We start from the raw sequence: 27,983 nt of genomic DNA on the forward strand, positions 1-27,983 counted from the left end.
GAACATTGGGGTGCATGTGCCCCTTCTTTTCACTATATCTGTATCTTTGTGGTAAATACTCAGTAGCACAATTGCTGGGTTATAGGGTAGCTCTATTTTTAACTCCTTGAGGAAACTCCATACTGTTTTCCAGAGTGGCTGTACCAGCTTGCATTCCCACCAACATTTGTAAGAGGGTCCCCCTTTCTCCACATCCTCGCCAATATTTGTTGTTCCCTGTCCTGTTAATTTTGTCCATTCTAACTGGTGTAAGGTGGTACCTCATTGTGGTTTTGATTTGTATTTCCCTGATGGCAAGTGATGTGGAGCATTTTTTCATGTCTCTATTAATAAAAACTGTTAAAATGTCTATGCTGCCCAGAGCAATCTGCACATTCAATGCAATCCCTATCAAAATACCATCAACATTTTTCACAGAGTTGGAACAAACAATCCTAAAATTTGTATGGAACCAGAAAAGACCCTGAATAGTCAAAGGAATGTTGAAAAAGAAAATCAAACTTGAGGCATCACAGTTCTGGACTTCGAGCTATATTACAAAGCTGTAATCATCAAGACAGTATGGTACTGGCACAAAAACAGGCACATAGGTCAATGGAACAAAATAGAGAGCCCAGAAATGGACCCTCAACTCTACGTTCAACCTATCTTTGACAAAGTAGGAGAGAATATCCAATGGGAGAGAGACAGTCTCTTCAATAAATGGTGTTGGGAAAATTGGAGAGTCATATGCAGAAGAATGAAACTGAACCATTCTCTTACATCACACACAAAGATAAACTCAAAATGGATGAAACACCTAAATGTGAGACAGGAATCCATCAAAATCCTAGAGGAGAACACAGGTAGCCATCTCTTTGATCTCGGGCACAGCAACTTCTTGCAAGACATGGCTCTAAAAGCAAGGGAAACAAAAGCAAAAATGAACTACTGGGACTGCATCAAGCTAAAAAGCTTTTTTACAGCAAAGGAAACAGTCAACAAAACTAAAAGCCAACCTAAAGAATGGGAGAAGATATTTGCAAATGACATAATAGATAAATGGCTGGTATCCAAGCTCTATAAAGAACTTACCAAACTCAACACCCAAAAAACAAACAACCCAGTCAAGAAATGGGCAGAAGACATGAACAGACACTTCTCCAAAGAAGACATACAAATGGCTCTCAGTATTGTAATACACATTTCAAAGTTCCCAAGAAAGTAATCTTAAGTTTTCATCACAAGGAAAAGAATTATAAATTTGCATGGGGATGCATGGTAACTAGACTTGTGTTGATCATTTCCCAGTATATACAAAAGTTGAATCATTATATTGTAAACCCCAAACTAATATAATGTCATATGTCAACTATATGTCTGTTTAAAAAAAAAAAAAAGGAAAGAAATTAGAAACTAGAATACTGAAAGGTCATAATTAAAACAAGATTAGGGGGTGCCTGGGTGGCTCGGTGGGTTGAGCCACTGCCTTCGGCTCAGGTCATGATCTCAGGGTCCTGGGATCGAGTCCCACATCGGGCTCTCTGCTCAGCAGGGGGCCTGCTTCCCTTCCTCTCTCTCTGCCTGCCTCTCTGCCTACTTGTGATCTCTCTCTCTGTCAAATAAATAAATGAAATCTTTAAAAAAAATAAATAAAAATAAAACAAGATTAGGATGCATATCTTATGGTTTCCAGTTCCCTGTTGTAATCAGCACTTCTATTGCACTTAGTATGTTATTTAAAGGAGCATAAATGCTCCCATCCTGTCATTAATTGTTCCCTTTCTATGTATTATTATTTTAGTTTTAATCTTAGTAATTTCATCTTCATTTCTAAATATGTAAAAATATATACTCTATAAAATGGAAGAGGCATGGAAGAGGATATATGATGTAAAGTTGGCCATCTCTCAAGCCTCATGTCAGCTACCCAGGTCCATCCTCAGTTGTGACCATAGTTACTAGTTCATTCTGTATTCTTTGTGAGACAGATAAAATAGATGTATCTATTCATTATATTTAAATTTGCTTATAGCAACTATGTATACTGTCTGCATCTTTGTTTTTTCACTTTATGCTAAATCTGGAGATTTTCTCATATTAGTACAAATAGAGTTTTCCCTTCCATTGAAATGACTCTAGAATATTCTTTTGTACAAATGTCCCATGATTTCTATTACCAGTACCAAACAGAGAAGTATTTTTTTTCTAATTTTTTTGCCATATGCAAGTGCTACAACATATACCTTAGTATGTATGACATTTGGCACATGGACAATTATATCTATAAGTTAAATTCCTAAATTTGAACTTGATGGATCAAAGATATGTGCATTTAATACCTTGATATAGAATTGTTTCAATTTCCACCTACTAGAAAATATGGGAGATTTTCTATTTCTCCAAATCCTTGGCAACCTAGGACCAAAGGTGTTTTCTTTGCTAATCCTGAAGATGAAACAGGAGCCTCATAACTTTATTTTGCACATCTCTTATTATTAGCAAAGTTGAATATGTTTCATTTCTTCTAACATATTTGTCCATTTTGGGGACATGGCTGTTTTTTTCTTCACTACTTTAAAGAAGCTGTGAGGAAAAGAAAATGGCTTAAAGAAATTATATCATTTTTTCTGATATTAAAATGTATTGCTCATTTTACCATTTGTATTTTTACTTTGCTTATGTTTTTCTTTTTTATTTGTTTTATTTAAATCCAATTAGCCAATATATATGCTTATGGTTTTCTATGAAGAACATTTTTTTTCTCTTAGATAGCTAATAGTCAAATTTATCAGTATTTTCTTTTATCTCAGTCTGGCTTATTTCACTTAGCATAATACTCTCTAGGTCCATCCAGGTTGTCTCAAATGGCGCTATTTCATCCTTTTTAATGGCTGTGTAATATGCCATTGCATATGTATGCCACAACTTCCTTACCATTCATCTATCAATGTACGCTTAGATTGCTTCCATATCTTTACTATTGTAAATAACGCTGCAAGAAACATAGTGGGGCATATATCTTTTTGAATTAGTGTTTTTGTTTTCTTTGGGTAAATACTCTGAAGTGGAATTATTGGATTATATGGTGTTTCTATTCTTAATTTTTTAAGGAACCTCCATATTGTTTCCATAATGGTTGTAGCAATTTACATTCCCACCAACAGTGTATGAGAGTTCTTTTTTCTCTACATCCTTGCCAACACTTGTTATTTCTTGTCTTTTTGATTCTAGTCATTCTGACAGGTGTGAGGTAATATCTCAAGGAGGTTTTGATTTTATTTCACTCCTAAGTAAAATCTAAAAAAAACAGATGAATAAACAAACAAAAAGTAGAACCAGCTCTATAAAATACAGAAAACAAACTGACAGTTATCAGAGAGAAGGGGGTGGGGATTGGACAAAATGGGTGAAGAGTGGGAGATACAAGCTTCCAGTTATGGAATGAATAAGTCAAGGGAATTAAAGGCATAGCATGGGGAATATAGTCCATGATATTTTAATAGCAATGTATGGTGACACATGCTTGCTAGTCTTATGGTGAGTATAGCACAAGGTATAGACTTGAGAAATCATGGATGCCTGGGTGGCTCAGTTGATTAAGCAACTGACTTCAGATCAGGTCATGATCCTGGAGTCCTGGGATTGAGCCCTGCATCGGACTCTGCTCAGCAGGGAGTCTGCTTCTTCCTCTGATCCTCCCCTTCTTGTGCTCTCTCTCAATCTCATATAAATAAATAAAATCTTCAAAAAAAAAAAAAACCTTGAGAAATCATATTATATAACTGAAACTAATGTAACATTGTATGTCAACTACACTCAAAGAGAAAAAGCAAAATATATTTTATTTATTTCCATTATGTCATACTTAGAAAAGTTCTACCTACTTCAATATTATTTTTTTAACTGCCCCCTATTATTTAATTTTACGGTATAGTTTTTCGTGTTTATATCTTTGAACCATCGGAAAATTACCTATAAATGAGACCTCAACTTTTCTTTTTCAGTTGGCTACCTATAGTTCAAACACCATTTGCTGAATATTCCATGTTCCTTCACAAAAGAATACACCTAAATTATCATCTGTTCAATTTTCTCATGACTTTGCACTGATTTTTCAAGTCTGTTTTGTGGTTGTTACAATATTCAGATGTTAGTACCACAGTGCTAATTGTTGGGGCGTTTTGACATGTGGCTAAAGCTAGTTCCCTTTCATTTGTCTCTTTTTCAGGATTGCACTGGATATTTTTGTTTGTGGCTTTCCATAAAAACTTTAGAATTAATTTTTCTACTTTCTGAAAAATTATGTTTGATGTGTGTTTTGGATCAAATTAAATGCACATATTAAGTTAAATAACACAGACATTTTAATTTCTGTCAATGTTTGTATCTTATATAGCACTTAAAATTTTTCTTCATATAAACTTTACATACTTCATGATAATTTTATTCTGCAGTATCATATCATTTTGATGTTACTGCAAATTTGGTCTTTTTTTCCACTGCATCTTTTAACCTGCTTCTCACTTGTTCGAATTAATTTAATCAATAGTAAGTTTGTCTTGTCTGTGTAAGGCCTTCCTATATTTAGGTAATTACTTTTTAAACTTTTGTTAATTGAAACTAACATGACACATATATCTCAAAAATGAGTCACAGCATAACATGAGTTATGTCATAAATGAGTAACCTCATTTTATACTTTCCTAACAAGAATTCTAAGTCTATTTTGTTTGTAATCTGAGAATTTTAAATCCTTTAATAAGCATTTTATTTTAGACTTATAAAAGGGAGAGTTCACTTTTGAAAATTCCTAGTTATCAAGTTGGGTTTTGTATTTAATACTGGTAGCTAAGCTAAGCATATCCATCCACTTCTTTATTGCTGTAGTGCTCTTTTATGGAATTTTTCAGTATTTCCATGTTCTGACCCTTATGGTAAGACTATCTGTGGCTTATAACTTCCTATGATTTGCTCAGGATCATCTTGCTGAGGGTGGGGAGATGTTGGGGCTAAGTCAAGACAGTCGAGAACTATCACAGACATGTGTTCCAGTTCTAACGATGCCTTTTGGGAGAGAATGTAGGTTTGAGTCTAACTAATTTTCAGTTCTACTTCAGGCAGCATGGCTGCCATCTATAAAAATGGGAATTGCTAACAATGTGTAGAAAACAGGCTATCAGGTTGCATGTTGAAATAAGGAATACCGTTTCCTTATAGTTTACAGAGTAATTCACACAGATCTGGAAACAAATGCATCAAGTTATAGGGCTTTCTAGATTTTGTATTTCCCATCAAGCATAATCTGATACACAAAACCCAGAGGATCGATTTTAGATATATCTGATGGTTGTACTAGTAACCCAAGTATGATAGGACTAACATGCTACTCACTCCAGGCATTATGAAAGCACACTATAGTCACTACAAACAGCAGTCTAGCAATCTGTGGGTGCCATTTGTTCACCTCAAAGACTAACACTATAGAAAGGGTGGACCTCAGCAGGATCCACATGGATCTGAGGCATTAAGTGAATCATAGGTCTTTATGATTCCCCATGGGGTCATGGTTTTTATTAGTTTTGGTCCTTCTCCTGAGGAACCACAGCATTGTCCCTTGGGCACTGCCCAGGCTCTGTGCAGATTTACCGTTAGCTTGTGCTTCAATGTTTTTTCCTTTTCCCTCTGAAAGTTTTCACTTTCTCTTTCCAACTTCTCTCTCAGTTGGGCTAAGTTTTCCTTAAAGCTTCTCTCCTGAATCTCCAGTTTTTGCTGTTGCTCCTTGTATTTCCATCTTAGCAGCTCCAGTTTCTTCCCAGCTGCCTCCTCCTTAGCCTGCTTAGCACCTTAGAGAGAAGAAAGCAACAATCAGGTCTGATGATTTTATTTTGCAGTATTTTGTTTAGCTGCAACTGCAAATCTGGCCTTTTCTTACACTTCTCTTTTACAATCTTGTTTACTATTTCCTTAATTTGATCAAAATTAAGTCTGACTTTTGTATGTCACACCTTAGTAATCATTGATAATCACAGTTTATCTTTAAACTTATGTTAAAGAAACTAAAATGACACATGCTTCCAAAGTAAGTCAGAGCATCATAGAAACCCCTCAAGGAATTCTGGGCCTATGTCATTTTGAGCCCACAATCTTCATCCCCACACCAGGTAACTCACTAGGACCTGGCATTTCTTCACCTAATACTTTACCAGTCAAATAAAAGACCCATAGATCCAATGAGTATTTATTTTCATTACCCGCTGCAATCTCTTTTTTTAGTAGCTCTATCTCTGTATGCAAGTCCTCAGATTTCTGTAGGAATCCTTCATTAAGAAGTTCTTCTTGGATCTATAAAAGAGAAGGAGTCCACTTTTGAAAGTCCTCTATTACCAAAAGTAAGGGTTTTGAGTTCAACAGTTTCAGCTCTGAAGCACTGTGTCTACTGTTCTATCACCTGAGAGTGCTTTTCGATTGGTCTATCCTGGAGACTGGGAGTATCCATGGTTTACACCTTCCCAGGAGTCCCTCAACTACGAGGGGAGTGGGGTCAGGCTGGGTCAGACCAGAGAACTATCCTCTTAAGAGAAGTTCCAGCACTGAGGATGCCCTTCAGAGTGATGTAGGATTAATTCTAATTATTTTTCAGTCCCACTGAGGCAGCATGAACATACACGTCTAACAGATAATGGAAACTGCTGACCCCCTCTAGATTGCTGCTTATCAAGTGCCAGGTTGAGCTGAAGAATTAACTTTGCTCTGTGCTTTGTAGGATAACTCACACATATCTGGAAACAAATGTAATACATTTTAGAGCTTTTGGAATCCTGTATTTCAAGTCTAATCTGATACTTTTAAGACAAGATGGAGTTCTTACAGGTCTGTTTGATGGTTCAATCAAGAATCCTAAGGACTAGTGGACTGAGGCCCTATTTAACTGGGGCCCAATGAGATCACCCTAACAATCACTATAAAGAGCAGCCCAGCAGCCTCAGGGATGCTAATTGCACACGGCAAATTCTCACGCTACATAAGGCACTGGAGTTTGTGGGTTTAAGGGCCTCAGCAGGGTCCAGATGGATCTGAGGTTTCAATGAATCATGTCTTTATGGTTCTCCTTGGGATCATAATTTTTATTAGTTTTGGCCCTTCTCCTGAGGAACCATAGCATTGTCCATTGGGCACTGCCCAGGCTCTGTGCAGACATACCTTCAGCTTGTGATTCAACATTTTTTTCTGCTCCATCTGAAGGCTTTCTCTTTCTCTCTCCAACTTATCTCTCAGTTGCTCTATATTTTCCTTGAAGCTTCTCTCTTGAGCCTCCAGTTTTTGCTGTTGCTCCTTGTATTTCTGACTTAGAAGCTCTACTTCCTTCTCAGCTGCCTCCTTCAAAGCTAATTCAGCTGTTCCACAAATGTTTTAGAGAGAGAAGAAAACAAAAGTCAGACCTGATTCTCACCTCCTCAGTAGAGATACCAAACTGACTCTGAAAAGGTAGCTGACAAACCTCAGAACTATGTGGGTTACCAAGAGCACATTTCAGAATGTGATCAAGATGACCCTCCTGGGCTGCCAGATTTAAAAAGCCAGCTCTGATTGTTATACTTAGCAGTGCTGTTTCACAGAAAGAGAGGAAGCTCTTTGTTTCAGGAAGGTTTTGCTCTCATCTATGTCTGAAGTTAGTGCAGAAACCTACCCACTCTGCTATGAGCTCAACCCTGCACCTGTACCTGCTAGGGCCTTCTCCTGATAGGTGAGAACAACATCTCCCTGCAGGATGGAGTTCTCTACTGCCACCTGGTTCTGTAAGAAGTGCTGGAGAACTTCATTTGCCTGAAGAAACAAGGAGAGACATGTCATGTAACAAAGATCTTGTCTTTTTAGGGAAATTATCATTCTATGAAGTCATAAATCTGGCCTTGTAAGTTTTGTATTTGCTTAGATATCCCTTACTAACTTTCCTTCCATCAGTCCAATATAAATTCTGAGATACCTGAAACCTTCTATTGTGGGATACCTGAAACCTTCTATTGTGGCCTCCTTCCTAGCACTCCATCTTTCTCTCCAGGGAGGCCTTCCACTATCTACCCCAGGTACAGCCAACCAGATTTCTATGCATGTATAAACAGGCACCCCTGTTTTCTCAAACATTTGCTCAATCTCTTTTCTGACAGAAAGGATGCTTATCTACCCTTTCTTAACTAGGATAACATTTATAGATACTTGCATCTTATATCTCTTACTCCTCTTACAGGGTGCTTTGCCAAGCTACATTTCCAGTTTTGAAGATAGTCAATTACTCTGAGCTGCCCTACCAGCTCTCCCACTTGCTGGTAGTACGACTTTGGGCAACTTGTTTACTTCTTTGTACAACACATTTCTTGACTGCATAACTATAGTATCTAAATTATAATAATATTCTGAGCATTAAATTGACAGTCCAATGAAAGTACCTATCTATGGGTTACTTACTATATGTATGGTATATGTTAGCCTTATTAAAATCATTGTTATTGTCATCATAATCATTACCATTATTTTCACTATCTGTTCATGAATGTGTGATAATCATACAATTACCCAATTATTTGTCTTCAAATAAAGAAGACATCTTGGAACAAAGATTGTTATCTTTACTCTTTGTATACTCTATACTCAGCAAAGAAATTATCACATTGTTTGATAAAGCAAAATTGTTCTCTTTAATCCAGAATTCCCAATTCTACACCATTGTTTTGGAAGAAATATTTCTAATCTCTTCAACAATATATAACTAATTGTGGATAAAAACTAAAAGGGTGGTGATATGGCCATGCTCTGCTTTCTCCCTTAAAATGGTGCTGTGATCTTACATTTTCAGAAAAAGCAACACCCTTTGACTCTAGGATTTTGACAACCACCCCTCTCTCTTTATTCCTCACCTTAACCCCTTTCCTGTGCACTTGGTTATAGTCCCATTCAACCTTTTCCTTTTCTTCTAAGTAAAGATGATATCCTCCAGGAACACAGAAAGTTCCTCTTGAAATGCTTTCCATCAAGGACTCTGAAAGTTGCTTAAGCTGTGCCTGGCAAAATTTGACAGATGCATCTTCATTCTGCAGCAAGAAATCTTCCTTGATTTCCTCTATGGTCTCCTGCCAGGGAAATTATGAAGAAGTCAGTTAGAAAGAAGCTGTTAGGAGGGAAAGTCCAATGTCATCCTCTTAGGAAAAGCATCATGATCACCTATGAGTAGACTGGAATATGGAATGGACCAGGAGTCAAGAGACTTTTAGTCCTAGTTCGTTCTTTCTTTCTCTCTCTCTCTTTCTTTTAAAAATTTATTTATTTGAGAGATAGAGAGAGAAAGAACACACATGCAAGTTGGAGAAGGGGCAGAGGGAGGAGAGAGAAAGAATCTCCAGCAGGCTCCCTTCTGAAAACAGAGCCCTGTGGGGAGCTCAGTTCCTCAAACCTGAAATCACTACCTAAGCCAAAACCAAGAATCAGACACTCAACCAACTGAGCCAACCCAGCATCCCCAGAGACTTTCAGTCCTAGTTCTGATTGATTCTGTTACTTGTCAAAAGCCCATTAAACTCTCTTGGATTCAGGCTTATCATCTATAAAATGATGGGGTTGTAAGATATAAACTCCAATTTTACTTCTGCTGTAGAATGATTAACAGTGACCCAACCATCAACGATGAAAAAGAGAAAGTTGAATTGTGCCTGGAAGTAGTTTCCTCAGAGGAGATTGAGAAAGCACAAGCAGGGGGAGTGGCAGAGGGAGAAGCAAGCTCCCTGCTCAGCAGGGAGCCTGATGTGGGGCTTGATCCCAGGACCCTGGGATTATGACCTGAGCTGAAGGCAGATGATTAACCAACTAAGCCACCCAGCCACCCCTCATGGCAATTTTTAATGCAGCAGAAAATTAATAAAATGTCTATGTTATAGTAAAAGAGTAATCTATAGCCTGTATAGCTCTCACAACAATCCAGGCTCCTTTATTTATTTTTTTTAAAGATTTTATTAATTTATTTGACAGAAATCACAAGTAGGAAGAGAGGCAGGCAGAGTGAGGGGGGAAGCTGAGTAGAGATGTGGGGCTCCATCTCTGGACCCTGAGATCATGATCTGAGCTGAAGGTAGAGGCTTAACCTACTGAGCCACCCAGGTGCCCCAATCCAGGCTCCTTTAACCAGAATAAAGAGATGAACTATTTGATAAAAAATATATAGGCTCTAAGCATGATTTCCGAAGGAGAGAAATCAGGAGTGCTAAATGCTAATACAATTACCATGAGTTTTTTCTGGAACTCCCGCTTGTCATCTTTGAAGGAGTACTCCATGAACACTGCAATGGCTTCCCTCTCACAGTGTGCATGTACATCCAACAGCTCCTGAAGTGTGTCTGTGGGCAGCCTCACTCGCTGGGCCATCTGCTCTCTGTAGTGGTCAGCTGCCTTCTGCACGGCCACTGGATTCTCAATCTGAGCCAGAGTTGTCACCACGTTCTCCAAGCAAGGAACTGCTTCATGATGGATGGCATCCATATAGGTTATCAACAGAGTCCCCAGCCCTATATAAGCCAGGGAATTTAAGCATAAATACCAAGGTCTCAATCAGTAGCTTATAGTTTTTATGAAGCATCATTCTAAGATTCTAAGATCATTCTAAGATCTAAAAGCCCCCCCCTTATTTACAAGGAAATTTTATTTTCTCCTTTTGGGAATCTACTCCTTTCTAACAGGATTATTGTTTTCCTGTTTTTTCTTTTCTTTTTTTTTTTTTTAAAGATTTTATTTATTTATTTGGGAGAGAGATAGTGAGAGAGAACATGAGCGAGGAGAAGGTCAGAGAGAGAAGCAGACTCCCCGCGGAGCCGGGAGACCGATGCGCGACTCGATCCCGGGACTCCGGGATCATGACCCGAGCCGAAGGCAGTCGTCCAACTAACTGAGCCACTCAGGCGTCCCTCCTGTTTTTTTCTTTTATTCTCCATTTTGTCACAGCACAATTTAAATTACCAACTATACAATATGCACCTATGTTACTGGAAAAATGGTTTCCCATTCATGAGAATGTAAAGGAATAGATTACATAGGTGAAGTAATAGACACAAACAAGACTAGCAGCATAATGTGTGTGCCCTGATACAAAACAAAAATGTGAACTCCTAGTTGAACATGATCGAGAATTCAAAATAGGGATAGAGGATCTTAAAGCAAGTATGGGTCCATCTCCACACAGAATACTATAGGACTGTGTAAGTTACATGCCCACGAAGCCTGTCCTACACATAAGATGACACATAATTCTGTTTCTCAGTGATCTTGCAGGAACTCATAGCTTGCTCTTTATGACCTGACTCATGTAAATTTACAAAATAACCTGCTATCTCCTTCAAGACAAGAAGTTATCCCATAGGATTTCTCAATATACAGATGTCCTCTCTTTAACACCATCTTGTCTTCTTAGGATTAGTGGCTTAAGTTCCTGAGGTGTATCAGGTCTCAGCAGACCCTCACACAGGGAGACTTTAATGAGTAAACACACATGGATTTCTTTTCAGGCCATGAACATCTGCTTCTCCATAGTTACACACAGATGTAAACAAAATTACTGACAAATCCAGGCTCTTGTCAAAGCACCACCACACTGACACAGAGATATGCTTTGGGACAAAGGTGACTTACGGCTCCCAGTGACAGTGATTCCCTCTCTTAGGGTCTTGGTCTTTGTGTGATTGAAAATATAGGTACAGAATTTCTTTGATTGCTCCTGGAAAGTACTGTCTAGCTTGTCTTCTGGCACCTTCTCAAGATGGAGTAAGAGATTTCTATCACTTGTAGGCCGGTCAAAGACGAAGCATTTCCGTTTTGGAAAGAACTGCCTGATACACTCTCTGGGCATGTTGGAATTCTGGATTTTGGGATTTGTGCCTGCAAAAATGGAAAAAAACTGATCATTGAAAAGTGGTCTTTAGGTAAGGGAGTCAGAACTTTCATTTCCAGGCATCTTTGCATTATGGCATTTCCTGTGCCTATAAATCTCCTTTAACCCAATCATTTCAAATCAATCTGGACCATCACCACAGGCAAGGAAATTCCATTTCTACATGGAGCAGAGCCAGGGAAATAGGGGAGTAGGAGGGGCATCAGTCCCAACTGAAGCAAGTTATGGTTGGTTTCCTTAGTACTGTTATGGAGTTTAGTGGTTGATATATTCATTAAATGTTTATCAAATGAGTGAGGAACCAAAAAAAAAAAAATGGTAAGAATTCCTTTTGTGATTTGACTGTCCCCATATTAGATATGAAATATGGACCCTAAAATAAAATAATACCAAAAGAAGAGTAAGATATTGCTTGTTAAAATATCAGGTAGAGGATGAATAATATCAAGGTAAGAAAAAAATGTCTAAAATTCAGAGTAAAAAAAAAAATCACTGAATCTCCTTTATTCTAATCATGAGCTTTGTAAATTGAAATTGTGCTAATTTACCAAAGTCAAGGAAAATTCCTTTCTGAATAGAGCTAAGAGTCGGGGAAGTACTTTAGGAGAGGAATGGGAGGCATTCAGCACAAGTGAATAAACTTATGCTAGTTTCCCTGGCATTTTTATGGGGTCCCATGGATTAAGAATCTAATGTTTATTGAATGACTAAGAAAAAAAGTCAGAGGGCCATAAATACAGAGAACTGGTGGTTGCAGAAAGGATGGTGGTGGGGGATGAGTAAAATGGGTGAAGGGGAGTGGGAGGTACAGCCTTACAGTTAAGGAACGAAGTCAGAGGAAGAAAGGTATAGAATGGAATATAGTCAATGATATTGTTACAGTGTTGTCTGGTGACAGATGGTAGCTACACTTGTGGTAAGCACAGCATAATGTACAGAGTTGTCAAATCACTATTTTTCTACACCTGTAACTAATGCAACACTAAGTGTCAACTATAATTTAAAAAGAGGTCAGAAGTACTTCTCCATGTCAAAAATGAAATATGGGCCTTAACGTGATCCCAGAGCAAAAGGGTAACACTTTGCTGGGGAAAATGTCAGGAAGAAAATAGATGATATCCAGATCAATAAAGAAAAATTTTTATAAGCATAAGCCAAAAACATGTCACACCACAAATATGTTTAGAGATTCCTTTAATTGAAATCTCTAAAGTATACTTTAATCTAAATGTAATTTGAGACCTCATCATTTCCCTATATCAGATGGATTCAGACTTCATAGGATCTTACAGAGCAATTCTGTAGCACATATCAGCTGTTCAATGAATAAATAAAAATGAATGTTCCCTATCCCTATAGATGTCTTCTATTATCCACTTTGCTAAATACATGTAACAAATTTATAATATAAAAATAGAATATTGTGTAAGGCTACAAAGTGAAAAGGATGATGTTATAAGGAAGGTAACATGAAGGTCTGACAGCTTTACAGGAAAGATATGTCAACATTTTTTCTGGACCTTTTAGTTTGCAAATATCCTTTCTGTGGAGAATATAACTCTATAGGTACTAGTAATATATAATTATTAAATATTATAACTTTATTTATTACTTTAAAATCTCTAGCAATTGGAGCTTAAGCTCACTAAAGAAATTCAGGCCCAAATATTAGATCAGATAATCTATTAGTCAGATAAATTAGATCAGATAATCTATTAATAAGCCAACACTATTAAAATATACTATTCTACCATTTTGATTACTATATTATTATTACTATTGAAATACATTTTAAAAATAAGTAATTGACCAGCGAAGCCACACGGGCGTGAAACCTTACGAGTGTGGCGAGTGTGGGAAAGCCTTCAGTTTGAAGTCGCCATTCGTCATACACCAGAGGACGCACACGGGGGTGAAGCCCCATAAATGCAGCGAGTGTGGGAAAGCCTTCAGGAGTAAGTCCTACCTCCTGGTTCACATCCGAATGCACACAGGGGAGAAACCCTATCAGTGCAGCGACTGTGGGAAAGCCTTCAATATGAAGACGCAGCTCGTCGTCCACCAGGGAATCGACACCGGAAACAATCCTTACCAGTGCGGCGAATGCGGGAAGGCCTTCGGCCGGAAGGAGCAGCTCACCGCACATCTGAGAGCGCACGCGGGCGAGAAGCCGTTCGGGTGCGGCGAGTGTGGGAAGGCTTTCAGCAGCAAGTCATACCTCGTCATACACAGGAGGACGCACACGGGCGAGAGGCCGTACGAGTGTAGCTTCTGTGAGAGAGCCTTTTGTGGGAAATCCCAGCTCATCATACACCAGAGGACTCACTCGACGGAGAAACCCTACGAGTGCAGCGAGTGTGAGAAAGCCTATCCCAGGAAGGCGTCGCTTCAGATCCACCAGAAAACTCACTCAGGAGAAAAACCTTTCAAGTGTGGTGAATGTGGGAAGGCCTTCACTCAGAAGTCGTCCCTCAGTGAGCATCAGAGAGTTCACACAGGAGAGAAGCCTTGGAAATGCTCTGAATGTGGAAAATCCTTCTGTTGGAACTCAGGGCTTCGTATACATCGAAAAACTCACAAGTGAGAAATTAGAATGAAGGAGATGTTAGCAACTTTGTCACGGATGTTGACCCTCAGGGGACTTCCGGTGATAATGGAGATGGGATGCAGCAGCAGGAAGTCCTAGACATACACTCCTGTCAGCCAAGTCAGAGAGAGACCATCGTGTTTGGAGTGTGGGGGCAGAAGCTTTTCGAAATAAGTCCTACCAGACTCTGCAGATGAGAACGAAGGAATGAGGAGTAACTATGAAGGCCAGCGCCATCATGGTAGAGATGAAATCCGGAGAATTCGTATTTAAAACTTCCCAAATTTAATAAACCAGGAAAGCATTTTCCCATAGGAAATGTGTTATGTGTGGGAAGTTACATTCCAGATTTGAAGCTACTTGAAAAACCATTCCAGGTTTTTTCAGGATGGAGTATAAAGTTGTTTTTTATTTTAATATGTAAATAAAGCAGTGGTCAGGAAAACATCAAGGAACATATTCTGAAGGTTAAAGGACATTTACTGTGACTTTCCTAAGTCACACTGAATAGCATTTTTAAAAATTTTGGTATTTTATTTTTTAATGTAACTTGTCATACATATATTTGGTAGCTTATGGAATAACATCCCCTAATATTCTCCATATTAAATGCTAAATATAAAAAAAATAAGTAATTGATTTCAATGTGAACACTTAACAAGCCACAAAAGTATTTGGGCCTCAAGAAGTTATAGCAATGGGGCACCTTGGTGGCTCAATGGGTTAAGCTGCTGCCTTCAGCTCAGGTCATGATCTCAGGGTCCTGGGATCGAGTCCCGCAGCAGGGACTCAGCAGGGAGCCTTCTTCCCTCTCTCTCTCTTCCCTCTCTCTCTCTTGTTTTCCTCTCTGCTTACTTGTGATCTCTGTCAAATAAATAAAATATTTTAAAAAAATGACACTTATAACCATGTAAAAAAAAAAAGAAGTTATAGCACTGATTGAAATCTGGAAATATTTTTTCATGGTATCAATTAGCATTAAATTATCTGATCTAATATTGGGTCCTGAATTTTTTTAATGAGCTTAAGCTCCAATTGCTAAAGACTTTAAAGTAATAATAACCCACAAAGCCCAATCACCATTAGCACTGGCTTCAAATTCAAATAAACATTTATGTCATATGCTGAATGACAGGGCTCAGTTGATCCCATCATTAAAATATCTGCCACCATTTAAGCCATACTCTGAGACCTGGAAGCAGCTTCAAGGCATCCTCCAGGTACTCATCTTCAGTTATGAAGAGTCCATTTATCTTCATTTCCAGTGTGAAATCTCGTAGAGCCCAAATAAAATCTGGAAAGAAACTCACAAAGTTGGCAGAGTCGTCTACCCCACTGAACTTTGAGGATGACTTCGCCCTGATTAGCTGTGATAGTTCAGTCACATAGCTAGGAACTTAGCTAAGGAACAATTACTTTACATCACAATTTCCAGATCTCAGATAGAAATAAATGTTATAAGCACTAATTTTTATTCTGGGTCCCTCTCACTCCTTTCTGCAACCATGACAATTAAGTCACAGAAAAGATGACAGTCTCAGTTGAGAATGGCAATTCCTGTAAACTCAATGAAATTTGGTGTTTTGGTCCCTGAAAGGATACTGCAGCTGCTCCAGGGCCTGGTGGTTGATGGTGCCCATGCTGTTGTAGATCAAGGTGCTGCTCAGAAGCACAGTCAGGGCAAAGATCCATGAGTCATTCTTGGGGTCGACCTAGAAAGCACATTAGACAAGGGACTTAGAAGGCTGCTATTTATGCACCCATTGATTTATTCATTCATTCAGTTTTTCATTTATTATTTTGTTACTATATATTGCTGAAATCTTAAGACAAAGAACACAAGTTTTGAAGACAATGATAAATTCAACCTCATTATTAGTGTTAACATAGTACCCTCTCAGGGCCCCAGTACCTTAGCTATTAAAAGAAGTAAATGACATTGTCAATATGGGTAAAATGTCTAATGCAGTCCCTAGAATACAGCAGATATACAATAATGTGAGCAATTATTCCTCTATCAAATTTTTCTTCATATTATCTATATTTGCAACACAAATGTTATTCAAAAAAATTCTACAACTACTCTTTAGGCACCTAAATGCACCTACTGCATTTGGCTGTATGGATGCAAAAGTTATTGTTCTTAAGATGACTTAAGAAGGGGCAGATAAAGGCAACCAAGCTTATAATCTCTCACATGGAAAAAAGAATCCTGCAACTTCAGAGCAAGAAGTGACTATAGGGTCACTATGGGGTCTTGGTTATGGAGGGCAAAACTGGAACCAACATTCAGGGGAAGACCTGAAATTCTTTGAAGACCAGGAAAATAGAGTCAGATATCTCAAAGCATTCCACAATTTTAGTGTTAGCCACTGGTTCTGCTGCCATCAGCAGTTTACAACACAGTATATCCTGTTGCCTTGTACAAGTGCAGTATCTAGATTCTATGCTTATCAGATTTGAACTGGAAGACTAGAAAACTTTTTCATATTTTTGGGAAAAAAACTATTTCCTCAAGTCTTTATTGTCCCTGAAAGTATCCAACGTAGATTGCTTTTTTTTTTTTAAAGCAGGATTTGGGCCAAATAACAATCGTTTTCAACATCAAGAGAATCATTTTGCTTTTATATTGAATTTACTGTTAAGAGCTTTAAAGCTGAGCACAGAATCTCTGAATACTTTCTCCCCACATTTATGGAAGCCAGATATTTACCAATGCTACTTTGAATATAGGCTCAGAGTAATGTAAAATAAGGAGAAATAATTTGTTTCACTTAATAGTATAAAGAGAAAATATGTAAGATTATATAAGGTAAGATAATTTCAGTGGGTCAAGGTCATTCTCTTATATAAGTCAGAGAAGAAGTAATCTCTAAAATCAGAGACTTGAACTAAAACCCTTCATGAATGCTCCTGGCATAGCTAAACTTCGTCTGAAGAGGATTTAAATAAATTACTTTACTGAAACCCTATTTCATATCTCCTACTTCTTTTACTTCTTTTTTTTTATTTTAAAAATTTTATTTATTTATTTGACGGAGATCATAACTAGGCAGAGAGGCAGGCGGGGGGGTGGGGTGAGGGAGGGAAGCAGATTTCCTGCTGAGCAGAGAGCCAGATGCAGGGCTTGATCCCAAGACCCTAGGATCATGACCTGAGCCAAAGGCAGAGGCTTACCCACTGAGCCACCCAGGCGCCCACATCCCCTACTTCTAAATCACATCCATATACTTGAACTGCTAGGTCCCACTGACTTCATGGGTTACAGTTTACATATTATTTCTTCCAGGAAGCTTTTTCGAAGCCATGTGATTGGATTAGTTGCCTACATCTACGCATGGTTCCCCGTACTGATCACACTGTGTACATGTTGTCTCCTGCAGTTAAGCTCTAGGCATTTGCCCTATTTGCTGTGGTATCTGTAGTACTTAGCACAGAACACGGGAATTCAGCTGTTTGGTTAAGTATTTACTAAACTGTATGTTTATCCAACTGTTAAAAGTAAGAAGATGTTATTATTATATACCCCAATACTTGAGGTGACCAGAAAAGTAAGTTCAGGGAGAAATATATTCTCATTTTCATACTTGGGTTTAGAGTTTTTAAGACTAGGTAATAGAACTTGAATTGAGGTAGCAAATGAAAAGTAGAGTCAAGATTCCCCCTTTGCCTTACCTTTTCTATATTCCCTAGACCTTCAGTGTCCAGAAGGACCAGGGTGTGGTTCAGCTTGGAGGGGTGGGGTACACACCACATCCAAATACCTTTGGTTTTAGACTTCACTGTGGAACCCAGAAGGAAGCCTGCAAGAGAAGAGAAGAAAGCAACATGGATGTATGGGGATGCTTAGAGTTTAGTGGACTGAAGTTCAGCACCTACTGCTGCTGAGCCAGAGAGGAGGTAAGATATTTGAAAAACCAGGGCTGCATGGTCTACATAGAAATAAATGACTAATGACTAATGGGGCCAGAGGCAGGTTCTCCTAAAAATCAGTAAGAACTAAACAAGACAATCCAATTATAATTTTTTAAAAAGACTTCAACAGGCATTTAAAAAAATAGGAATTACAAAGGGCAAATAATATGTGAAAGTGTACTTAACCTTATTTATAGTGAGGCACATGACATAGAACCACGTAGTCATCATAATAGTAAGAGTCAAAAATTTTTCTTTGGATGTGAGAATTCTTAATTGCTGCTAATAAACATGTAACTTGAACAGAGAGTTGAAAAAGACATTGATATTATCTAGAAGTCCTAAAGAAACAAATACTCTGTGACGTAGAAATTCCACTTCAGGATATATTATATGAGAAGTTTGTGTACCTATACATCAGGATAAAATTGCAAGAATATCTAAGTCAATTTTGTTCATAAAAGATAAAACTTACGGGGCACCTGGGTGGCTCAGTGGGTTAAAGCCTCTGCCTTCAGCTCAGGTTATGATCCCAGGGTCCTGGGATCGAGCCCTGCATCGGGCTCTCTGCTTAGCAGAGAGCCTGCTTCCTCCCCCCTCTCTCTCTGTCTGCCTCTATGCCTAATTGTGATCTCTGTCTGTCAAATAAATAAATAAAATCTTTTTAAAAAAAGATAAAAGTTACTACAGTGCCTTGAAATAAATTATAGGTACATACAAAAAATGGATGAATCTTAAAAACTTCTTGTTGAGCAAAAGAATACATCAAAAAATACATAAAATTTAATTCCATTTAAGAAAACTTCCAAACTCATTCTACCAGGTAATCAGCATTACCTTGATTCCAAAACCAGACAAAGACCCCACTAAAATGGAAAATTACAGGCCAATATCCCAATATTCACCATGATGAACATGGATGTAAAAATTTTCAACATGACACTAGCAAACTGAATTCAAGAGTACATTAAAAGAATTATTCACCATGACCAAATGGGATTTATTTCTGGGCTTCAGGGCTGGTTCAGTATTCACGAATTAGTTGATGTGATATTAATAAAAGAAAGGATTAATAAAAGATTAATTAATTAATTAAAGAATTATTGATTCACATTAATCATTAATTATTATTATATTATTAATTATAATATTTATTATTATTAATTAATTATTACTAATTCAAATTAATAAAAGAAAGGATAAGAACCATATGATCTTGATAGATGCAAAAAAAAAAGCATTCGACAAAATACAGTGTCCTTTCTTGATAAAAACCCTCAGTAAAGTATATAAAGATGAGACATACTTCAACATCATAAAGGCCATATATGAAAGACCCACAGCTAATATCCCTTGATAGGGAAAAACTGAGAGCCTTTCACCTATAGTCACGAATAAAACAAGGATGTGCACTCTTATCATTATTATTTAACATAGTATTGGAAGTCTTAGCCACTCAGCAACTAAACAACACAAAGAAATAAAAGGCAACTGAATGGGCTAGGAAGAAGTCAAACTTTCATTCCTTGCCATTTTCAAGGACATGGACAAAGCTAAGAATGTATTATGCTAAGTAAAATAAATCAGTCAAAGAAAGACAAATGCCATATAATTTCACTCATATGTGTAATTTAAAGAAACAAAACAGATGAATATATGGGAGGGAGAAAAAAAAAGAGAGAGGAAAACAAACCATAAGAGACTCTTAAAGAAACCATAAGAGACTCTTAAAGATGGGCTAGGTGATGGGTATTGAAATGGATATTAAAGAAGGCACTTCTTGTGATGAGTAGTGGATGTTGTATATAAGTGATGAATCACTGACTTCTACTCCAGAAACCAATATTGCACTGTGTGTTAACTAGAATTTAAATAAAAAATTGAAAAGAGAAAAAAAATTTTTTTAAATGGGACCTTGTTTTATTTCCAGGAAAACCACAATACAGGTTTGAGGCTACGCAGGCGGTAGCAGAATCAACACTGGACCTTAATGGAGGCGCACACAGAGCCAGTGTCTGGCTACTGTCCACAGCACTGACACTGGACACTGAGGCTAGGATTGCTATCTCTGCAGCCCCTGATGGCTGCATGACACTACTGTGATACTGCTCAGACCACCTGTGCCCAATGCACGGACACTGTCCCAGTGTGTCTATCACATGTTTTGAGTCAGAGTTGCAGGTGGTCATATGACTGTTGAAGCTTCCTGTCATGTCCAACTGCAAGACTGGTAAAGTAGGTTCTCCCCTCTATGGATGGAGGTAGTCTCTGTCCCCATCAAGATTCTTTAAGTGTGGAATTGTTTTATGTGGGAAGAGAGGTACAAGTTCTAGGAGTAAATGCTGGGGACCAGGAATGGAAAAGAATGACATTTTTCACATTTGGAGCTGTGATCTGAGACTAGAACTTGATTAAATTCCATTTATATCAATTTTAAAAGCAGTCCAAAATAAAGTATGCTTTAGAAATACAAACATAGACTATAAAACCATTTTTAAAAAGCAAAGGAATAAGTATCATGAAAATCAAAACATCGGTGAGCACTAGTAAGAGTGTGAGAGTGTATGGTTTGGGCCTTTGGGTGTTGACAGTGATTTTTTTTCTTTTTCTTTTTCTTTTTTTTTTTTAAATTTTTATTGTAAGTAGGGCTTAAAATAAAAGCTTACTCAGGCTCAGAGGGCTTGAACTCATTATCCTGAGCTGAAGACCTGAGTGGAGATCAAGAGTTGGATGTTTAACCAACTGAGCCAGCCAGATGCCCCACCAATGATTTATTTCTTGACTCAAGCCATGGTTACACAGGTGTTCACTTTATTCATTTTATTGTACACTGTGTGTTAGGTACTCTTCTGTATGTGTTAAAGTTTACATATTTGAAAAGGCTAAAAAAAGAGAGAGAAGGGGTTATAATTTATGAAAATTTTGCCTTGACATGGAGCAGAAAAATAAAATGGCAGCTCTAATGACATATAGGATAAAAAAGATTTTCCCCTTTTTCTCTTCCTTTCCTCTTCTAACAAAAGTGGTAAATATTAAAGTAATTTGAAGTTTCTTGAAATGACATTACAGGTTTGGCAGGAGTGATACAGGAAAAAGAAAGGAAGTAGTAGTAGAAGCTGAGTTTCTGAGAAGAGTGGATGGGATCCAGAGGAACTAGCTGGGGGAGGGGGGTTGGATCTCTAATAGGGTGTGGAAAATGGCATTCATTATTGGAGAAAAGAGGTTTTATGAACAAATGGGGTTGAGGTTGTTCATTAGATGGTCAATATTACAAGTTTGCTTTATTGGGTAGAGTCAGCCTCTTCCTTTAGATGACATCAGAGGAGCATCACCAATCTGCAGTATCGCTGGTTCCAAGCAAATGACTCCAGTCCCAGGACAACACTCACCATGGTTTTGTCCTAATAGGCGGTTCAACAGGTAGGATTTTCCTGTCCGGTATTGCCCTACAATGCCTACCACCATCACAGGCTGAGAAATCTTGTCAAGAATCTGTAACGCTTTTCGATTCACATTCAACTGCTCTCCGTGGTTTTCCACTAGACAAATGGGTTCTGTCATGGTGGGTCCAGATGCCATGGTGACCTGAAATGCAGAAGAGCCTCACAGTAGAATGTAAGATCCCAAAGTCATCTTTAATGGTTATCCAAGGAACGTGCATATCTACTTCCTATGTTTTGTATGTTTTTAAGGGAGAAGTATACAGCCTGCCACCAGTAGATCACAGATTTCTTCTAACATGCCCATAATCCCCAGCGTTATCTATGATGGCACATATGTATCATTTGTCTCCAGTGATTCTGTTCTCTAAAAATAATGTTCTTGCTCAGGAATTCCTCTGCATAAAAAGCCTTGGTAAAAAAATTTTTAAGGTGGGGTACCTGGGTGACTCAGTCAGTTAAAGCAGCGGTCTTTGGCTCAGGCCATGATCTCAGTGTTCTGAGATCAAGCCCTGCATCAGCAGAGAGGCTGCTTCACCTTTTCTCTCTGCCTGCTGCTCTGCCTACTTGTGCTATCTCTCTGTCAAATAAACAGATAAAATCTTTTAAAAGATTTTTTAAGGAAAAAAGACATATATGTATATATCTTTTTTTCCTTAAAAGAATCCCTGGAAGTTAAATAATTTTATCTTTTCTTACTGGATAAAGTAATGATAGTACAGATATTTAAGTTAAAGGATTGGTAGAGGCTTTATGGTCAGTTAGTGGCAAAAGCAAGAGTTGAATAGCAATCTCACTGCACTAACTACTCCAAAATCTAACCTATCAGAATTAATTTCCTCAAATACACATTTAGCAAATAGGTAAGTTTCTTGATGGGGAAACTGCAGGGTTCTCTATTGACTCATTAGGTATGAAGTCATTATAATACATAGTGTGATCTAAACAGATCCTGTTATTCCTGCACAGTCATCAAGCCACCAATTTATTTCCAGACCAACCCCTCTATTTACAAGGTGTATGTCTCACTAGAGACTTCAGTTCATCTTACAGTTTGTAAAATGTATAACTCTTTTTTAAAAAAAGATTTTATTTATTTATTTGGCAGTGAGATAGAGATTACAAGTAGGCAGAGAGGCAGGCAGAGGGAGAAGGGGAAGCAGGCTCCCTGCTGAGCAGAGAGTCCAATGTGGGGCTGGATCCCAGGACCCTGAGATCATGACCTGAGCCAATGCAGAGGCTTAACCCACTGAGCCACCCAGGTGCCCCACAAAAGGCATAACTTTGATATCCAGTCTAACTTATTACCTAATTCATTACCTAATCAGTATCTAAAAATGAGTAAGATAGAGTTTCAACCTTCAAAGTGCTTTAGAATCTATCTTAGCTAGGCTTTGGTTCCTCTACGAATAACAGAAAAGCCTAGAAAGCCGCTGCTTAAAAAGCTGAAAGTGTACTACCCTTTGTCACAAGTCAACAAAGATAAAGATTATAATTCACAAAGTCATCAGGGGCAAAGTTTCCTTTTATTTCTCGCTTAGCCATCTTTTAACAATGCCATTTCATGGTACAAGTTGACTTATCATCACATGTCCCTTCTAACCAGCAGAAGAAGAAAGGAGGAAGGAGGCTAGGTCACCTTCCTTTAAGGATATCTCGTGGATAACTGATCATGATGATCACACATCCCTTCAGCTCAGAGTTCAGTTACTACAATTATACCTTAAGAGCTTAGGGTATACTGGAGAAGACAGGCAATAGTCAGGCAGCATAAGTAGAGAAATGCCATGATAGACATATGCATGGCATAGTGTCCAGTAAAAGAAAGGTGCTCTAATATAGCTTGAAAGAAGAAATCAAAAGATTTCTTTTGAGGGAGAGGGTTAAACATGAGAAGAGACAGCATGTGTGATGACTTGGAAGATTAAAATGAGAGAGAGGCATCTAAAGTGACTCCTTGGTTTTTACCTTGGACACCTGGGTAAATGTCAAAAAGAAAAATACAAGTCTGTTTTTCGTGGGTGTTGAAATTTTTAGAAATATTTAGTTCTGATATACTCATAGACTCATAGACATTAAATAGAATTGTGGAGACCTGAATGAAAGCATTACAGGCTGGTAAGCATTCAACCCATACTTTGTCATGTTCACTTGAATCTTTTAACACTAAGTTCAGTGAAGGTAAGGTCTCCACAATTCTTAGCACCTACTGGGCACTACATGAGCATTTGCTCATTTGAATTGATGTGCAACTAGGAGAAAGATCTATGGGTAAAGTAAGATATGAGCGGTTGTAGTATATGCATCAAAACAGCAAGGATGTTTTTTTTAATCTCCCACACGATGAATACATAAAATGAGTTCCAAAAGCCTATGTGTCTCAGAAGGGTAGGTGGTGTGGGTATCAAGAAGGAGGAAGTGACCAGAAAGACTAAATATGTGGAGTTTATATAAGAGAAGGACTAAAGATATTCTTAGGTTGTGAATAATCATTAATTTAACTTATATATGTGTTGTATACCTGCCATGTGCTGGGCATTATTCTAGGTGCTCTGTATTCAGCAATGAACAAAATAGATATAAATTCCTTCCTCATGGAGTTCTATTCTGTTAGGAGAAGACCTCTAATAAGCAAAATATATTACATATATAAATTATATATATAAACATATACATACATATTATATGATACATGTAATATATGAAATGTTAGATGATGATGAGTATTCTAGAGAAAAATTATCAGGGTGTGAAATAAGCAGGCAATAGGGATATGAGGTGTTAGGGCTGAATTCATAAATAGGGTAGTCAGTGATGGTCTCCCTGAGAAAGAGACATAATGGAAGTTATCAGTGAGCTTGATGAAAACAGTGAACTGCTGGGGAAAAGAGCCTGGGTGGATACCTGAGTAACATGAGAGGAGAGTGGCAAAGAATGGAGCTCTCTCTTAAAAGAGAATTTATTAAACTGGAAGAAAAGGACATTTGTATGCTTTATAATGTTTTATTTTTGTTTATAGGCTTACAGAGAAGTGAGTCAGTTGTGTGGATGTTTAAGATTCTGCCCATATCTGACAGAGTCCCATATCTGGGGAAGTTTGAATAATTTCCTCTCAGTGAGTAGAGCATTTCATGAGACATAGAGAGAGAGATCAGTCATGCAGCTTTGACTCTCCCTTTATTTTTTCTACGACAGTGTTGAGCAGTGGTGTTCCCACTGTTTCCAGCTTTCCATCCAAGGAGGTGTTTCTTTGACAGTGACTGAGGCAGTCCTGGAGCCCAAGTGGAAGACACTGTCAGGCTCAAACGTGCCCCAAAGTTTAGCCCATAAGTCAAAGCTGAGCTCCCTCCACACGACTGAGCATCTGCTTCCTGTGCCATTGTTGTAAGTTTGTACAATACTTAAGTTCAATCTTATATCATACAGGACAAACTATTGTCAACATGTAACAACAACTCTTTTACCTCATTTGAGATACTAAATGAAATACTAAAGAGCAACCAAGCATTACTTCAGGATAAAGAAAGCTTTTGCATACACTTCTCAACATTCTGTTTTGTCTCTACATTTTGTGAAATTAGACATGTCCATTTATTTCCTGTGAGAAACAAAAAATTATTAACTGCATGGCAAATACCCAGGCCTTTCAGCTTATAATACAAAGCTGTCTGAAGGCACTGGTAATAGAGGGGGTGAGCTCCAGTAGAAATAAAACTAGAGCAGGAATAAGAGTGACAACTGAAGAAAGGCACCATAATATGCTGTGTTTAGAGCCTGACCGCCTGGGTTCCTATACTGGATCCATTCTTTACTAGCTGTTTGACCACGAAAAGAATACATAATCTCTTTGTGCCTCTGTGAGTAATCTCATAAGGTGGTAATACTAATAGTAACTACATTATAGGTCACTGGGAGTATTAAATAATTCATGACAGTTATGACAACTTAAAACCATGGCTGGTGCATTGTACCTATCTGAGGAGACAGAAAAGATAGAATTCCAAATGTACGTGAAGGACCATTTTGGACAGAAATAGTGACACTTCTCTCATCCAGGAGTCAATGTGAGTGCGAAGGAAACAAGGACGGATGCAAACAAGGAAAGGGTACATCTCAGGAGAAGGAAGAACAGGCACAGCACAAAGGGCTGACATGGAGGTCACTGATGCAGGGGGAGCCAGCAGGAGGAGCACAGAGCCATCTTTGGGTGTCCCAGCGGCTCTGGAGTCAGGCTATCAGGTTCAACTTAGAAGGTTCAAAACCTACTGTCTGTGAAACCTTGAAAAAGGGACTGGGTAAGCCTGGATTGATTTTGTTTCTTTCTAAGATTTATGAGCTGGAGGGGGTGGGAGAGCGGAATGGGGTGGGAGGGGCAGCAGAGGGAGAGGGAGACCGAAACTCCCCACTCAGCAGGGAGTCTGATGCAGGACTCACCCAGGATCCCAGGATCATTACCTGAGCTTAAGGCAGATGCCCAATCAACTGAGCCACCCAGGTGCCCCAAGCCTTGATTTTCTTATCAATATTAAGGGTAAAATAATAATTCCTTCTTCATCCATAACTGTATAGACTAACAATAAATAGGCTGTCAATGAATTACTTCTAATTTTCAACAGCTAATATACTCTTTCTGTAATTAGCAACCGGGGCAATGAGTTACTGTGTCAGTACATTTTATCAGGGGTACATTACCAAAAATCTAGGCTAAATAAAAATCCTTTTCTTAAAAAAAAATCAGTTCATTAGGTGCTAGAGAGTTAAAAAATACGGAGTAAAGCAAGAGTTTTGCTGGTGTTACTATAGGACAAATTGCAGATTTCTTTTCTTGGACTTAATATTTTTAAAACTTTTGGGGAGGAATATATGGATTACAAAGCTTATTATTATTATTATTATTATTATTAGCTGCAAAGCAGGACTGAGGTATCCAAGCTAAGATGATTCTAAATCCAAATGAAATAGAATGAGATGGTTCTACTAGACGGAGTTAGTCAATGGTTTACAAAAGTTATGGTCTATAAGAATCATCTCGCATGATGGTTAAAAATGCCCCCAATCCGTATTTTCAACAAATACTACAAGATACTCTGATGTAGTTTGTGTATGGAACACACATTTATAAACAGTGCAGGATAAACACGCTTAAACCGTAGGATTATTTTTAACAATCGATTCGCGTGAGATTGAATAACTCCATACACCACTGCTGTCTCTACGGAATATTACGTGTTACTAGTACACACACACACAAGAAGTCGTCTTCCGGGATGTTAGTGGTCAGTGACACAAGGGCCATCCAGGCTGTTTTCCCGGTGCCCGGCAGGGGGCAGGCAGGACACGTCTCAGGAGGGAGGACACCACCCAGCGCCCCTAGGGGACGGACGGCGGGAGTGGAAGGTGCCTCCATCCTGCCCGAGGAAGACTTCAGTCCCCTTCCGCAGCGCAGGCGGCAGGCACCTGTGCGTCTCCCGTGCCCGGCTGCCCGTGGCGCCTGAGGGGTGCGGTGCCTACCGGGACGCGGCGCGACCGGGGTCGCCCCGCGGGCGCCCCGGTCTTCGGGAGAAACTGAGCGGCGGGAGCTAAGCTCCCCGCGCCGGCCTCCCGCCGCCTTCCCGCTGCCCTGCGCTTGGGCCTGTGCTGCTCTTGTTTGTTAGCCGAAACGGCCGCGCAAAACCAAGTTTAGGAGCGAACTTACGTGGCGCGGGCGCTGCAGTCAGGGCACAAGTTCTCGGGCGCTCTCCCTCTCCCCTCAGGCGCTCCGCCTGCGTCTGGCTTCTCAGGAAACTGCCTGTTCCCTTTGGAAGCGGGAGAGCTGCCGGATATTACAGCCATGCCGCCGTGGGTGGGGGACGCGGAGCACCGTAATCGAAAGTACACGCACAGTTTTTGCGGCGCTAACTGAGGGGGGATTTCGCCTGTTCACTGAGGCGGGACAGCCGGGCGTGTGGGACGAGGCGCGCGGCAGGTGCGTGCGGTGCCTGCGCCTCAGCTGTCCCGGAGCCCAAGGCGGGCGGGCGCCGCAGGCGCAGTCGGCTCCGTGGCCTTGGTCGGGAAACTGAGGCCGCGGCGGGAGTGCGGCGGCGGCGGGGCCTGAGGCTGCCTGTCTCCCGGGGCGTCTTCCCGTCAGGGCACA

The 27,983-nt window shown here is 39.1% G+C and overlaps 2 protein-coding genes across 3 annotated transcripts; one reads left to right on the plus strand and one right to left on the minus strand.

Annotated features, from left to right (window-relative positions):
• Positions 1–515: 515 nt before the first annotated feature.
• On the minus strand, positions 516–27,967 carry LOC309843262 (guanylate-binding protein 3-like). 2 transcript variants are annotated; one of them, XM_082688585.1, is made up of 13 exons: positions 27,546–27,967; positions 21,800–21,995; positions 18,171–18,298; positions 16,098–16,207; positions 15,688–15,884; positions 11,650–11,895; positions 10,252–10,532; positions 8,895–9,107; positions 7,704–7,806; positions 7,183–7,376; positions 6,234–6,324; positions 5,629–5,825; positions 516–895 (listed from the first exon to the last, which is right to left on the minus strand). In XM_082688585.1, exons 2-13 carry the CDS (start codon positions 21,987–21,989, stop codon positions 830–832), a joined length of 2,016 nt encoding a protein of 671 aa, XP_082544711.1. In that variant the 5' UTR covers positions 21,990–21,995; positions 27,546–27,967; the 3' UTR covers positions 516–829. The 2 variants fall into 2 exon arrangements, with proteins under 2 accessions (XP_082544711.1, XP_082544712.1); XM_082688586.1 differs by lacking the exon at positions 21,800–21,995 and having other exon boundaries at positions 27,546–27,867.
• LOC309842487 (uncharacterized protein) lies at positions 12,343–15,123 on the plus strand (the record flags this gene model as incomplete). Its single annotated transcript, XM_082686698.1, has 2 exons — positions 12,343–12,357; positions 13,722–15,123. 2 exons carry the CDS (start codon positions 12,343–12,345, stop codon positions 14,490–14,492), a joined length of 786 nt encoding a protein of 261 aa, XP_082542824.1. The 3' UTR covers positions 14,493–15,123.
• Positions 27,968–27,983: the final 16 nt, after the last annotated feature.

This window comes from Mustela nivalis (genome assembly GCF_964662115.1).
Source record: "Mustela nivalis genome assembly, chromosome: 10".
NCBI classification, from domain to species: Eukaryota; Metazoa; Chordata; class Mammalia; order Carnivora; family Mustelidae; genus Mustela; species Mustela nivalis.

Excerpts from the sequence above, each read along its gene's own strand:
- LOC309843262 (XM_082688585.1), bottom strand. The coding sequence starts at position 21,989 with ATGGCATCTGGACCCACCATGACAGAACCCATTTGTCTAGTGGAAAAC. Across the intron at positions 16,208-18,170 it reads GTCTAGGGAATATAGAAAAG|GTCGACCCCAAGAATGACTC; the intron begins GTAAGGCAAAGG and ends TGTGCTTTCTAG. Across the intron at positions 15,885-16,097 it reads CAGGCCCTGGAGCAGCTGCA|CTATGTGACTGAACTATCAC; the intron begins GTATCCTTTCAG and ends CTAAGTTCCTAG.